The 14532-nt window shown below is 54.3% G+C and overlaps 1 protein-coding gene across 1 annotated transcript; it reads right to left on the reverse strand.

Annotated features, from left to right (window-relative positions):
- Positions 1 to 2352: 2352 nt before the first annotated feature.
- MRPL4 (mitochondrial ribosomal protein L4) lies at positions 2353 to 9370 on the reverse strand. The gene is made up of 9 exons (XM_065874947.1): positions 9277 to 9370; positions 9125 to 9191; positions 8888 to 9038; positions 6538 to 6589; positions 5060 to 5177; positions 4157 to 4263; positions 3956 to 4065; positions 3784 to 3860; positions 2353 to 2498 (listed from the first exon to the last, which is right to left on the reverse strand). Exons 1-9 carry the CDS (start codon positions 9331 to 9333, stop codon positions 2353 to 2355), a joined length of 885 nt encoding a protein of 294 aa, XP_065731019.1. The 5' UTR covers positions 9334 to 9370.
- Between the last annotated feature and the right edge of the window lie 5162 nt (positions 9371 to 14532).

The following is a 14532-nucleotide window of genomic DNA, read 5'->3' on the forward strand; positions in this document are numbered from 1 at the left end:
GATCTTGGTCTTCTGGTGCCAAGAACCATGAGACAGTATTTTTCTGTAGTTGAAGCCCTAGTCTGTGGTACTTTGTTAAGGTAGCCTAGGAAACGAATACACATACTATGTCCTGATTATTAGCACATTCTAGACCCGGATCATTTTTTTCTGATGTCTTTTTCCATCCTTGATCTGGCAGAGGGATCCCAGTGTCAGCAACAGGTTCCGACCCCTTCCTTCACCCTATTCCCTGATGGCTGTGATGTGGACGACTGAGCCTGGTTATGCAAAGCTACGACTAGGCTGGGCACTGTCAGGACAACAGATGGGTCTTACTTGGGGCCTCGGTGTCCCTGCGGAGCTGGTGAGAGGCACAGGGAGAGGTAGGTAATGGTTTGGGTTTAGCCCAGCATTTCCCAACCAGCCTCTGCACCCCTTCTTCTTTTTTAAAAAAAATAAATTTTATTTATTTAGGCTGCATTGGGTCTTCGTTGCTGCATGCTGGCTTTCTCTAGTTGTGGCCAGCGGAGGCTACCCTTCGTTGCAGTGCACGGACTTCTCATTACGGTGGCTTCTCTTGTTGCAGAGCACGGGCTCTAGGCGCGCGGGCTTCAGTAGTTGTAGCTCATGGGCTCTAGAGCGCAGGCTCAGTAGTTGTGGCGCACAGGCTTAGTTGCTCCGTGGCATATGGGATCTTCCTGGACCAGGGCTCGAACCCATGTCCTCTGCATTGGCAGGTGGGTTCTTAACCACTGTTTCACCAGGGAAGTCCCCACACCCCCTTCTTACTACTGGCTCCAAATAGCTTTTTCTTCTTTTAGTTAATTAATTAGGCTGTGCCGGGTCTTAGTTGCCGCACGCAGGATCTTCACCACGGCATGCGGGACCTAGTTCCCCCACCAGGGATTGAACCCGGGTCCCCTGCATTGGGAGTGCAGAGTCTTACCCACCGGACCACCAGGGAAGTCCTAGCTTTTTCTTTTTTACTCAGTCAAATCTGATGCTTTAAGGATCACAATTTATGCTCATTGAGGACTTTCAAAGAACGTGTTGTAAGCTCTGAAGGCACTCCCAAGAAGCATTCCAGAGATGTTTTCGGCGAGGAGCAGCCCAGTCGATGGGTCACTGCGGCCGCCTGGTTGGGCCTGCACACCAGATGGCAGTTCTGGCTTTTTTTTTTTGCATTCATACTGTTTTATTTTTTATGATTTTTAAAATAAATCTTATTTATTTTTGGCTGCGTTTGGTCTTTGTTGCTGCACGCGGGCTTTCTCTAGTTGCTGCAAGCGGGGGCTACTCTTCGTCGCGGTGCGGCGGGCTTCTTGTTGCGGTGGCTTCTCTTGTTGCGGAGCATGGGCTCTAGGCGCGCAGGCTTCAGTAGTGGCACGTGGGCTCAGTAGTTGTGGCTCGCGGGCTCTAGAGCGCAGGCTCAGTAGCTGTGGCGCACGGGCTTTGTTGCTCCGCGGCGTGTGGGATCTTCCCCGACCAGGGCTCGAACCTGTGTCCCCTGCATTGGCAGGCGGATTCCTAACCGCTGCACCATCAAGGAAGCCCCGGGCTGAGTTTAAAGAAACCGACCTCGTTACTTTATAGTCTGTATTGTGATAACTAGCAACAACAACAACTTGTGGGGGGCAAATAACACCAGCAGACTCAAGCATCAGGATACTGGTTTGGTGTTTTAAAAAAATGTTTATTCACTCATTTATTGACCACGTTGATACTGACTCTGTGCTTAGGGAAAATCACTGTGATGAAAGCTCAGGTCTCCACACTGCACCCACTTGGGGAATCAGGTCCACACTTGGACTGAAGGACCATAATAAATGGGACCACAAGCCCCGTCAGGGATGCAAGCGCTCGGTGAAAGTGCTTGGGATTGGGAGGCACCATGAGTGGGTTCCTAGCGATGGCTGGTTCTCTGCGTGCTCCGAGGCTGACTCACCCCAGAAAAGTTGATGGTGGGTCATTTCTATAAACAGTGCCTTGAGGCAGCCGGGTACCCAGCGGTGCCGCGCACCGGGGAAAGAGCCTAACTCGCCAAATGGAATTATTCACAAAACGGCAATGAGCTGTTGTTCTGTTTCTCCTCTTTGATTAAAAAGTAAAATTTATCTTACACAAAAGAGACTTGGGGCAGCAGCTGCCCCAAGCTCCTGTCAGCGGCCCCTTTCCAGTAGTGATGCCTGCTTGACTGCTCTGTGAGTGACCTCAGCTTCCCACCGGGATGAGGGTTCTGGCCGCCCTCGCAGGGTGAGCGGGAGGCTCCCAAGCCCACCGGGGGCTCGGCCGGGCTCGGAGCAGGCGTACCGCGTGGACAGCGAGCAGGAAGGAGGGTGGCCGATGGGCCCTGGAGGTGCAGCGTGGGGCTCAGGGGAAATCACGGTAGGGCAGGCGGAAGGGGTAGAGGGGCGTGTGGCGCGAGTCGTGCCAGAGCAGCTTCTCCTCCAGCAAGGCGACGGTCGGCAGGGTCAGGACCAGGGTCTGGTGCTTGAGCATGCTGTGCACGTTCAGGCCTGGGGGGGGAGGGGGACGGGGTGGAGGCACAGTCAGGGCGGGTCCCCCCTGCCCCCAACAGAAACACCAGGGTCTGGTGTAGGGTCCCGAGCCCCGTAGCCTGGGTTCAAACCCTGGCTCAGTCGCTCACCCCCAGCGAGACCCTGGGCAAGAGACTGCCCTTAGCTCGTCAACTTCCAACCGAGAGCATCTTAAGTACCCAACTCCGCCCTGCGCTTGGGTACGGTTCCCACCTCACACCCCAGTGCGGGAGGCTGACGGTAAACAGAGCAGATAAACAAACACAATGTACTGAGGGAGGCCCACGGGGCTGCAGCGAGTGACGAGGGGAAGGAAGGGCAGGGCAGGGCATGCAGGGTCTGTGGTCCTCCGGGGAAGACTTGGGCTTTTACCCTGAGTGACGAGGGAGCCCTGGAGGGTGGTGGGCAGAGGAGGGACAGGACCTGACTCAGGTGCTCAGGCGCCCTCTGGTGGCCGTAGTGGGAGCGGGGGGGGGGCGGGGACGGGAGTGCAGGACAGACTGTGGGGAGGAGTCGGTCAGCTGGAGCCTGGGACCAGGGCACGGGCCACTGTGCCCTAACTGTGCCAGTCCAGGCAGATGGTGGGAGCTGGCCCAGGGCAGTGAGAAGCGGTGGGATTCTGGATATGTTTGGAGACAGCGCTGACAGGGTGAGCTAACAGACCGGAGTGGAGGGGGACAGTGTGGTTTAGGGCCGGAGCTGCTGGGAGGAAGGTCTCGTGTGCCAGGATGACTAGCAGAGCCCACGTGCCGCTGTCCAGGAGGCAGCCGGGCACGCAGTCAGGAGACCAGGAGAGAGCCCTGGGGATTAGTCACCGCAGCCACTGGTGTGACGTACTCAGGACAGCCCTGCTCCTGCATCTCCGAGTGAGGAGCCGGGTGGGGACAGCCGTGGGCCCTCAGACTCACCCCACGCCTGGCGCTGTGGCCCAAGCTTGGACAGATGTGGCCTCGGAGTGTTTTTTGTTTTTTGGCTGACCGTGCATCTTGTGGGATCTTAGTTCCCGGACCAGGGATTGAACCCGGGCCATGGCAGTGAAAGCATGGAGTCCTAACTACTGGACCGCCAGGGAATTCCCCTCAGAAGTTTTCTTTAAGAAACACATCATTCTCCCAATGTTCCATCTGGGCAAACTGAGGGTTGGGTGGGGGAGGGTGGTCACTGCCCAAGGCTACTCTGTGACCAAGTTGCAGACACAGGATTTGAACTGGCCCATGCTGTACTCTCTGGGGGTCTGGGAGACAGAGCGGGGCCCTTTGCTCACCAATAGCAGGGACTAGGTTGAAGGTCTTCAACCCAGAGGCAGCTGCCACAATGTTCTGGGGCATGTCCTCGTGTTCTCTGAAACAGAGGCCAAGAGGTGAGCCCCTGCCGAGGACGGACCGCCCCCCCTGTCCCCCTACCCCGGCCACCCCTGCTCTGCCCGGCACCCTCACAAGTCCACAAGGAGGACGGAGTCGCCCCAGCGGCGGTAGCGGGCCAGCTCCATCAGGTACTGGGGGTCTGCGGTCGGCAGCTCCAGGGAGTCCACGATGTGCAGGTCGTCCTGGTGGGAGGAAAGGACAGTCTGAGCCCACCCTGCACCCACAGCCCACACCCCAGGACCCCCGTGGCTCCCGGCAGGACTGCTGCTGTACCTGGGCCAGCTTGACGGTCAGCGCCACCTTGAGGCCCTGCACCCGCACTTTCATGGGCAACATGTAGTAGTAGCTCGTGGGGCCCCGGGGGCCATGGGCAGTGCCTCCTGTGGGGGCAGAGGGTACGTGACTAGGTGAAGGCCCCAGCTGGGCTTGGAGGTCAGAAATCTGCCCCAGTGGCTGGCACAGGGGAGGTAGGAGGGAGGCTGCCCTCGGCCAGGCAGAACCCCAGCAAAGAGGGCAGGGCCTCAGGTAGGGATGGAGAGGGGAGGTTGCATCAGGCATCACCTGGGACAGGTAACTTCACCTCACTGGGGCTTGGTGTCTTCAGCCGTCAAACCTGGGGTGAGGATGGTCTACTCGTGTGTCCTCCCTCTGCTGGGCGCTGGGAGTGCAGCAGGGAACATGCGGGACAGGATCCCTGCCCCCACGCCATTCATATTCAGCCAGAGACTTGATCCCAGAGGGAACCAGGCAGCACAGGGGGTTGCAGGGGGTGGGGAGACCCAGAGAGGGTCAGGGAGGGCTTCCTGGAGGAGGCATGGCCCAAACACATCGGAAGGATGAGAGGGATTGGCCAGACAAATGGGAGATGACTCTAAGTCAGCTCTGTTTGGTCTTGGAGGGTGTGCAAGGGACAAGGGGGTGCGGTCTGCAGCCACCAGGGCCTGGAAGGCCAAGATGAGGGGCTCAGACTTCACGCAAAGGCCGCAGGAGCTGGGAGGTTTAGGAAGAGCCCTCTGGGTGCTGTGTGAAGTGTGGGCCAGGAGAGGTGAGATGGGAAGTGGGGCAAAAGGGGCTGTGGCCATGGCCTGATGAGAGGCCAAGGCCAGAGCTGCAGGGAAATGGGGCGAAGTGGATGGAGTCTCCAACCTCTGACCGCACGTGGGCAGACCTGCTTACCTCCTCGCCAGATTGGGGAGCGGATGCTGCCATGCCTAGCGCGCCCACTGCCTTTCTGTGGCCAGGGCTTCCGGCCACCGCCCCGCACCTCGGCCCTGGTCTTGGTCTTGGCATAGCTCTGTGGGCGCAGAGTGAGGAAAGAGTCAGGTTCACAAGGGAGGTGCCGTTGCAGATGAAAGGTGCTGGGCCCAGGAACACAGCAGTGAGCTGGGCGGACTGGCCTGCCGCTGGGGAGCCGGACAGGAGACACAGAGACTGGGGCTCCATCGGGACAAGCACGGAGTGCTTTGGGAGGGAGAGAGGGAGGGAGAGATAAATCAAGAGTTCCCTCCTGCACTCCAGAACGTCAGCCTCAGAGAGGCAGGGGCTCTGCTGCCTGACACACAGTATGTACTTAGTATTTTTTGAATGATTTCCATGTAGTTGTAACTAAAAGGAAGCTGGGGGAATTCCCTGGCTGTCCAGTGGTTAGGACTCTGAGCTTCCACTGCACGGCACAGGGGTTCGATCCCTTGATCCCTGGTCAGCGAACTAAGATCCCGCAAGCCACGTGGCCATAAATAAATAAGTAAAATTAAATAAAAAAATAAAAGGAGGGCTTCCCTGGTGGCACAGTGGTCGAGAGTCTGCCTGCCGATGCAGGGGACACGGGTTCGTGCCCCGGTCTGGGAAGATCCCACATGCCGCGGAGCGGCTGGGCCCGTGAGCCATGGCCGCTGAGCCTGCGCGTCTGGAGCCTGTGCTCCGCAACGGGAGAGGCCACAACAGTGAGAGGCCCGCGTACCGCAAAAAAAAAATAATAATAAAAATAAATCAATAAATAAAAGGAAGGTGGGGCATGGAGAAAGACGCGGGGGTTAGGGAGAATCAGGGAGAGGTGTGGGTTAGAGGATCATGCAAGGCTTCCAATGCCAGGCTGATGACTTCATTTCCAGGGCCACGGCGAGCCAGGGAGGACTCGCCAGACTTGAGGTGGGCGGATGGAAGGCGGGGACTCTGATAACAGCATCATCAGCGCTCTTGGTGTAAGATCCAAACACCTCACGTTGCCCCTGTTGACCTCCATGGCCACACTGGGCCCCTTCTGATCCCTGCCACAGAGGCTTTGCCTGTGTTGCCCCGACGCCCTCCACCCCAGCCCCACTGCCCGCTTCACCTGGTTAGCGCCTGTCACACACCTGAGGTTAAACGCCCCTTTCTTTGAGACAACTTCCCTAATTATACATTTACAGGCATGACTGCTTGATTCATGTTCTCCTCACCAGCTAGACTGGGAGCTTCAAAAGGACAGGGACCTTGCCTGTCTTGTCCCCCAGCACAATGCCCAGGGCACAGCGGCAGTTCACAAAATGCCTGGCAAATGGCCCATCGGTGAATGGGTCAGGAGAGAGAAGATGGGGCCTGAGCCCCACAGTCCAGAGAAGACACAGCAGGGGCATCCTCTGCCCCCCCACCCCCGCCCCACTCAGGGCACTCACAATTCTCTTGAAGTTCTTCTGCCAGATGGCAACCTGGTGCAGGATATCCAGCCTGTGGAGGAAGGAGACACGACAGGCCCACTTCCACTTAAAACCCTCTCCGCCCGACTAGATGAAAACTCCGGGGCTTCCCTGGTGGCACAGTGGTTGGGAGTCCGCCTGCTGATGCAGGGGACACGGGTTCGTGCCCCGGTCCAGGAGGATCCCACATGCCGCGGAGCGGCTGGGCCCGTGAGCCATGGCCGCTGAGCCTGCACATCTGGAGCCTGTGCTCCGCAACGGGAGAGGCCACAACAGTGAGAGGCCCGTGTACCGCAAAACAAACAAACAAACAACAACAACAAAAACTCCGGCTCGTCCCCATCCACTTCCAGGGCCCTGTGTGACCTGCCCCGGTCCCTCTCTGAGCCCATCTTGCACCACCTCCAGCTCCACTCTGTGTCCGTTCTATGGAGTCCAGCCTCCAAGCCTCTCCACTTGCCGTTCCCCCTGCCTGAAATGCTCTTCCCCTGGCTGGTTCCTTTTCTGCCTACCAGTCTTAGCCCAAATGGTATCTCCAGGAGGAGTCCCCTTGCTAAAGAGGACTTTACCTTACTCCTTTCCTACCATTACGACTTCCTTACTGCCACTTCTTTACAGACTGGTTTGCCTCTCTACCCCTGTGCTGTTCCATACAGTAGACACTGGCCACATGTGTCTGGCCACCCGAGAGGTGGCCAGTGCCACATGGTGAAACGACAAGATTTTAGATTTATCAGGCTAAACAAAATATATTATTGAAATCAATCTCATTTGTTTCTATTTGAAAGAAAACTTGGCTACTGGAAGAATTTAAGTTACATGCGTGGCTCGCATTGGACAGTGCTACCAGGCTGGTTTGCCAGGGGTTGGCAAACTATGGCCAGTAAGGCCAAATTTGGCCTGCTGCCTGTTCTTGTAAATATGTTTTACTGGAACACAGCCACGCTCATTCACTTACACACTGCCTATGGATACTTTTGTACTACATCAACAAAGATGAGGAGTTGCCATGGAGACGTTACAGCCTGCAAAGCCAAAAACATTTACTCTCTGGCTCTTTACAGAAAAAGTTTGCTGATCCCGGCTTAGACTGGGAGCAACATCAGCAACCTCGGTGCTCATTCACTGCTGTATCCCTGACACCTAGAATGGAATCCGGCACATAGTAAGTGCTTCATAAGTATTTACAGAATAAACAAAATATGTCGTTTTTATCACCCTCTAGCAGACTGGGACTCTGTAAAGACAGAGAGCAAACCATACAAATAAGTAACAGTAATAGATTAATAGCACTTATGTGCCAGACACATACACGTAAGAGACATCACACACCTTGGCAAGCGAAAACTTGGTCCTGGGAGTTGGCCCATATAGGGTTGAGATCTGGCTCTAAAGTTTATAAGCTGTGTGACCTTGGGCAAATTTCTTAACTTGTCTGTGCTCAGTTTCCTTACCTACGAAGTAAGAATAATAGAATCCATTCCTAGGGTTGCTATGAGGATCTAGTTAACTAAACTGCAAGTAGGGTGACTTCCCTGGTGGTCCAGTGGCTAAGACTCTGCGATCCCAATGCAGGGGGCCCAGGTTTGATCCCTGGTCAGGGAACTAGATCTCACATGCCACAACTAAAAAGGTTCCGCATGCCGCAACTAAGGATCCTGCATGCTGCAACGAAAATCCCCCACGCGGCAACCAAGATCCTGCGTGCGGCAACTAAGACCCGACACAGCTAAATAAATATATATTTTTAAAATGCAAATATGCTCCCCCCCCCCCAACAAAAAAAGGGAATTCCCTGGCAGTCCAGTGGGTAGGACTCTGTGTTTTCACTGCTGAGGGTTCCCTGGTTGGGGAACTAAGATCCTGCAAGCCACGTGGCCAAAAATAAAATAAAATAAAATACAAATAGACTGTCCCAGGCACACAGTAAGGACTTAACCACTGTTAGTGCTCATTTTTGCAAAAACCAATAACAGCAACAATAACCAACATTTCTACAGACCATATTATGGACTAGAATGATCTCATTTAATCGTTTGAGGTTTGACAGAATAGAGACACTGAAGCACAAGGGGGAAGGCAGGATTTGAATCCAGTCACTCGGGTTCCAGAGCTCTGCGTCCCTAACCCTCAGAGGATGTTACCTCTCAGCCCTCACCTTCACACAACTCTACAGCAAGAAAAACCATCATTCTCTCTCTTTTTTTTTTTTTCATCACTCTCTTCTAACAGGTGGAGAAACTGAGGCTCGAGTCCAGGTCATCCCGATTCCTAAATCCCCGCTCCTCGTCCCTCTGCCACCCAGTTTACCATTTCGGCTCCCACTTACCTGGGCGTCGCGGAGAAAACGTCTGGGTGCAGCTCGGTCAGACCCAAGCGCTCCTGCTCGTAGCCCCGCAGGGACTCGACCCAGGCCTGCACGGGACGCCGGTGCGCGAGTACCGGGAGCTCGCACCTGCGCAGCACGGGCACCTGAGGACCTGGAGCGATTGGGAGGTCAAGGGTCAGGAGCAAGGGTCAGAGTTTCCGGTTGCCTCCCCTCCTAGGGCAACCCCAGCAACCTCACCCGCGCTCGCCACCGGTTCTGGTTTCACCGCCGGCTGCACTGCCTCTTCTGCCAGCGCCTTTAGGCCCTGTAAACGGTAAGCAAGACTGAGAGACGATCCCCAGACCCTCCAACCTTTGTCCTCCGACCCCGCCTTCAGTCCCCGGCCTCACCCGGCAGCCCTTGGGCCGAAGCCAGGCCCGGGCCCCTGCCCGGACTAGCTGCAGCATTGTAGCGCAGCTCCCCACGCTTAGAGAGGTCAAGGCTTCCTCTGCTGGACTCTCTCGACGCCTCGCGATGACGTCACGCCCGCGACGCCGCCGGCCGGGCTTGTATTCGGCGTTAGAAAGCTGGGCGAGCAAGAGCAAAGACGCCGGGGACCGCTAACGCCTGTCCCTACCTCCGCCCCAAGACTAACCCCAGACGCTAATTTTCACCGCTGGCCTAAAGAACCCTCTGCAACACCTGGGAGCGCGACCCGACAGCGAGAAACCCCGCCCCCTCTTCGGTCCCGCCCCCAAAGAGCCGGTGCGGTAATCCAGCCAATGAAACCTCCCTGCTCAAAGGGCGCGCTCCTCGTTCAGCCAATGAGCTCGTTCAGTCTGGAAAAGTGGCTGGGCGGTGCTAGGGCGGGCACCTAAGGGAATATGGCCAATAACTGTTAGGCTTTTCTTTTTATTTATTTATTTTTGTCGGCCACGTCCCCAGGGCCCGCCCGCTTTGGGCCTCCAAGACCGTAGCGGTTGGTTTCTCCAGAAACGTGGTTTTGTTTGCTTGTTTAAATGCAGGGCGTTATCTCTCACAGAAAGCCCTCAGGGTAGGGCCTGGCGGATCGTGCTTCTCTTAGGTTCCCCCGGGGCACGTCCCCCTCAAATGCGTCAGGTTAGGAGATGTGTCTCCCCCCATCACCTAGGCCAAAGGTCCTGTCGCATCTCAGACTGCCAGGACTCTCCGAGAGCAAACTGGGGAGTCCACAGATCCTGCGTTGCCTCCCTCATCCACTCTCACCAACAGAAATCCAAACGCTCATTTTGTAGGTTCTTTGCCACGTTCCTCGTCAGGCCTCCAGGCGGCGCCACGAGCCCATAGCAGCCTGCCCGGGAGGGCCAGACCTGAGCCCTTGATTACCAGTGAGAAATGGACCGAGTTTAGCCGCCGAGAACGGTGGTCTGGGAGCCAACCTCAGTGTCCTCATCTGGAAAATGGGGAGGTGTGAGATTCGATGAAATGATGGAGGCAAAGCATGCGTAGCTTTATTATTATTATTATTATTACTATTATTTTGAAGGTGAGTTTTATCATCAAAGCAAGACAAGAACCAAGGTAGGGGACTTCCCTGGTGGTCCAGTGGTTAGGAATCCGCCTTCCAATGCAGGGGACGGGAGTTCGATCCCTGGTGGGGGGAACTAAGATCCCACATGCTGCGGTGCAAGTAAGCCCGGGTGCTGCAACTGGAAAGAAGACTGCATGCTGCAACGAAGAGCCTGCGTGCCACAACTAAGACCCAATGCAGGGCTTCCCTGGTGGCGCAGTGGTTGAGAGCCCGCCTACCGATGCAGGGAACACGGGTTCGTGCCCCGGTCGGGGAGGATCCCACATGCCGCGGAGCGGCTGGGCCCGTGAGCCATGGCCGCTGGGCCTGCGCGTCTGGAGCCTGTGCTCCGCAGCGGGAGGGGCCACAACAGTGAGAGGCCCACGTACCGCAAAAAAAAAAAAAAAAAAAAGACCCAATGCAGCCAAATAAAAATAAACAATAAAAGGTCAAAAAGGAAAAAAAAAAAAAGCCAAGGTAGGGATGGGGGTGGACCGTGGAAGACTTGAAGGCTTTTGTTTTGTGTTTTTGCATCTGATGTATAACATATGGATATTTTTGTGAAGTATTAATGAAAACTTATAATGTGTTTCATTGTGCATTCTATCCTTGCAAGAACTGTGGATATGTGTTTCAAACTCCACACACTTTGCAATTTTAAAAGGTCTTTTAATTTTGTACAATTTTGTTTATTCATCTTATGTTTGCATAAGTAATTCACACACCTCGTAAAGAAAAGTCCAAAAACTACAAAAAGAAAACTAGAGTGAAAAGTCTGTCTCCACCCTCTGTTCCCTGCCCTGCCCCCACCCACCTCTTTCCCTTCCCAGAAGCCACCACCACAACCAGCTGTGTGTCTTCTCCCAGAACCAGTTTATTATTTTACAGACAGATTTACATGTCTGTCCTGTGCAAGAGAATTTAGATTTTATGTGGTGAAAGATGGAACAGCACTTAGCTGCTTAATGATTTGTTGGGCACCTACTGTGTACTGCTGGGGTAAATCCGCAGACACGCTTGAGATACTCACAGCCCAGTGCAGAAGGTTGAAAGATCAGAATGGGGGAGGGGAGGTCTACAGGGTCTGTGGGAGCACAGGGGAAGAACTGCTAATCTGTGGCGGCGGGGGTCTCAGAGGCAACTTTTCTGAAGCTGCAACCGGAGAGCTAAGGCTTGAGGGTCCATCAGGAGTTTGTCCAAAGGAAAAAATGTGATCCAGGCTGAGGAAACAGCAGTTGCAAAAGCCAGAAGTGGGGACTGGGGGAAGGGGTGGCTGGACTTTCCTGATGGCCACAAGCTTAGTTCATTGACTCAGTCATTTATGTTGAACCCACCTCAGGGCCTTTAGTACTGTTGTTCCTTCTGCCTGGATCATACTTTTCCCAGAGCTACACATGGCTTGATCCCTCACCTCCAATTCTTTGCTCAAATGTCACCTCCTCCGAGAAGCCTGTCCTGACCACCCTATTTCAAATTGCAATCCCCACCCTTGGCCCTTCTGACTGCCTTATCCCACCCTATTTTTTCCCATCAGTACTTATCTTTTAACTTCCTATATAATTTCCTGGGGTTTTTTTTAAGGATCTTTATCTTTTAAAAAATATTTGTTTATTTATTTATTTGGATGCATCGGGTCTTGGTTGTGGCGTGTGGGCTTCTCTAGTTGTGGCACTCGAGCTTCTCTCTAGTTGTGGCGTGTGGGCTCTAGAGCGTGGGGTCTCAGTAGTTGCGGCATGCGGGCTTAGTTGCCCCGCGGCATTTGGGCTCTTAGTTCCCCGACCGGGGATCCAAGGCAGGCGTTGGAAGGCAGATTCTTAACCACTGGACCACCAGGGAAGTCCCTCCTGGGGTTTTTTTTAATGCTTTTTGTCTGTCTCCCCTACTAGAGGAGAAATTTTGCCTCCCCCTCTTGGCAGAAATTTTGCTCTGTCTTGTTCCCTGCAGCCAGCATAGTGCCTGTAACACAGTGGGCGCTCAATACATGTTTCTTGAGTGAATTCCTTTGTTCATCATCCTAATGCAGCGGTATTACCAGAAACAGAGCCCCCCTCTCTGTCTCCTGGGTCTCAAGATCTGTAACCCCCTGAGGTCACAGGTACATAAGGTACCCAATGAATGATTATTTACCCAATGGCACTGGAGTCACATAGACAGGTTCAGATCCAGGGGCTGCTGCTAATTGGTTGGGTGTCCCTGGGCCAGTGGTTAGCACTTTCAGAGTTTGGCCCTAATTGGTAGGTGAGACACACACAAACTCTCCCCTACTGAGCTGTGTGGAGGATGAGTTCTCTTTCCTTCCATCCTCAGTTCCCACAGTGTTTTCCCCCACCCCCACAAAGGGAGCCTGTAAATACTTGAGTCAGATCCGTCCCTTCTCTGCTCAGAACCCTCCATGCCTCCTACAGCAAAAGCCAAAGTCCTTAGAAAAAAAGCCGAAATCCTCACTGCAGCCCACAGTGCCCTGCAGGACCTGTCCTCACTTCCTCTCACTGTCCCCCTCTATCTCCCTGTGGTTTCCGCCATACTGGTCTTCTCACCAGAACTGTCAATCTCACACCAGCCTCAGGGCCTTTGCACTGGCTGTCCCTTGTACGTGGACCACTCTCCCCTAAATATCTGCATGGTTCACTCCCTCATCTCCTTCAGGTCTTTACTCAAATGTCACCTTCTCAGGTGACACTGGGTCTAAAAATCACAGTCCTTTCCTACCCCACATATCTAATCTGCCTTCCCAGTATCATTGTTTCCAGAACTCACACCATATTCTAAGAGATGACATCATGTTCTTATTTATCCTGCTTCTTGTCTGTCTCCTCCACTAGAACATCAGCTCCTGGAGGATAGAGGTCTTTGTTTCTTTCACTGCTGGGCCCCCATGCTAAGAAGGAGAAGGGTGCCAGGCACCCAGAAGGTTCTCAATACATAGTAATTGAACAAACGGAATGTAGAGAAAGCAGTTTGCACATGGTTCCCCCACTGGTGTTATTGATTGTGAGCCTTAATGAAAGGGAGGTAATGACCTCGAGACCTTCACACTGCGAGGCTCAAAGTTTGACCGTTTTGGCCCAAGCCTGGGTGGAGTCAAAGGTCGAGGTGTCCAGCCCATTCCTGTGGATCAAAGGCTCAGTTGTAGGTGACCTCTGTCCCCAATGGGCCAGCATCAGCCTTGCAGCCCAGAGAGGGTCTTTGCTGGCCACGGGCATGATAGCAATTTAGGGAGCATATATTGGAAGCTGGAGGGCCCCTCAACACCTGGCCATTCCTAGCCCCCCATCACTGTGCCAGGGTTTTCACAAAGGCCAGAGTCAAGGCTGGAATATTGGGGGGCAACCTTCAGATAGAAGATGCAGGGTATGAGTGCAGGATTGATAGGGGGGCGGTCTGACCTCTTTGGGGGAGCTGTTTAAAGTACATCCCCATCAACTCCCAAAACATCTGCTGTGTGTTTGTTTGCAACTCAGTTTGTGGGTAACTGCTAAGCGTGTGAGGAGGAGGAGGGATCCCCATTGAGGCATTCTCCCCCAACCCCTAGGGACGGGCCTGATTTGCGTAGATGTTTCCATTCCCTTCAGTTCAGCATCAAAGCAGGTGCGTGGAGCAGAAAAAAAGGCGCAGGGACAGCCCCCTGGGTTTTGGCAGAGACTCAGACCCCCTCAGGGCTTGAACCCCTGGGTAGGGCACATGGGCTGTCTGGGCCTCAGTTTCCCCCTCTGTAAAATGGGGGTATAATCACCCCTTCCTCATGTTTTGTGTCAGCCTTGCACCTGTGTACACTCAGGTCACCCATTCCCTGCTCTGTCCCTGCCCCATGGCTAAGGGCTGACCCCTACACAGGATAGCCCCCTTGTCCCCTGCCATCTGTGCCCAGATTTAGCCAAAGGCAGGCACTGAGGGTAGATTGGAGGGTGAGAAGATGGGAGAAGCCAGGGTAGTTCCCCTCATCTGCTTCTGACAGCATCTCCCACTGGACACGGCCTCCCTATTTGTTAATTTGCAAGTTATCTCACCCCCACCATGCTTTGGTTTCTCATCTAGGTCACCAACCCCTGTATTAAAGCCCCTCTGTTTGAGATATGTCTGTTTTCCTAAGTGGACTTTTACTGATGTAAGGCAGTTG

This window comes from Phocoena phocoena, chromosome 3 (genome assembly GCF_963924675.1).
Source record: "Phocoena phocoena chromosome 3, mPhoPho1.1, whole genome shotgun sequence".
NCBI lineage: Eukaryota > Metazoa > Chordata > Mammalia > Artiodactyla > Phocoenidae > Phocoena > Phocoena phocoena.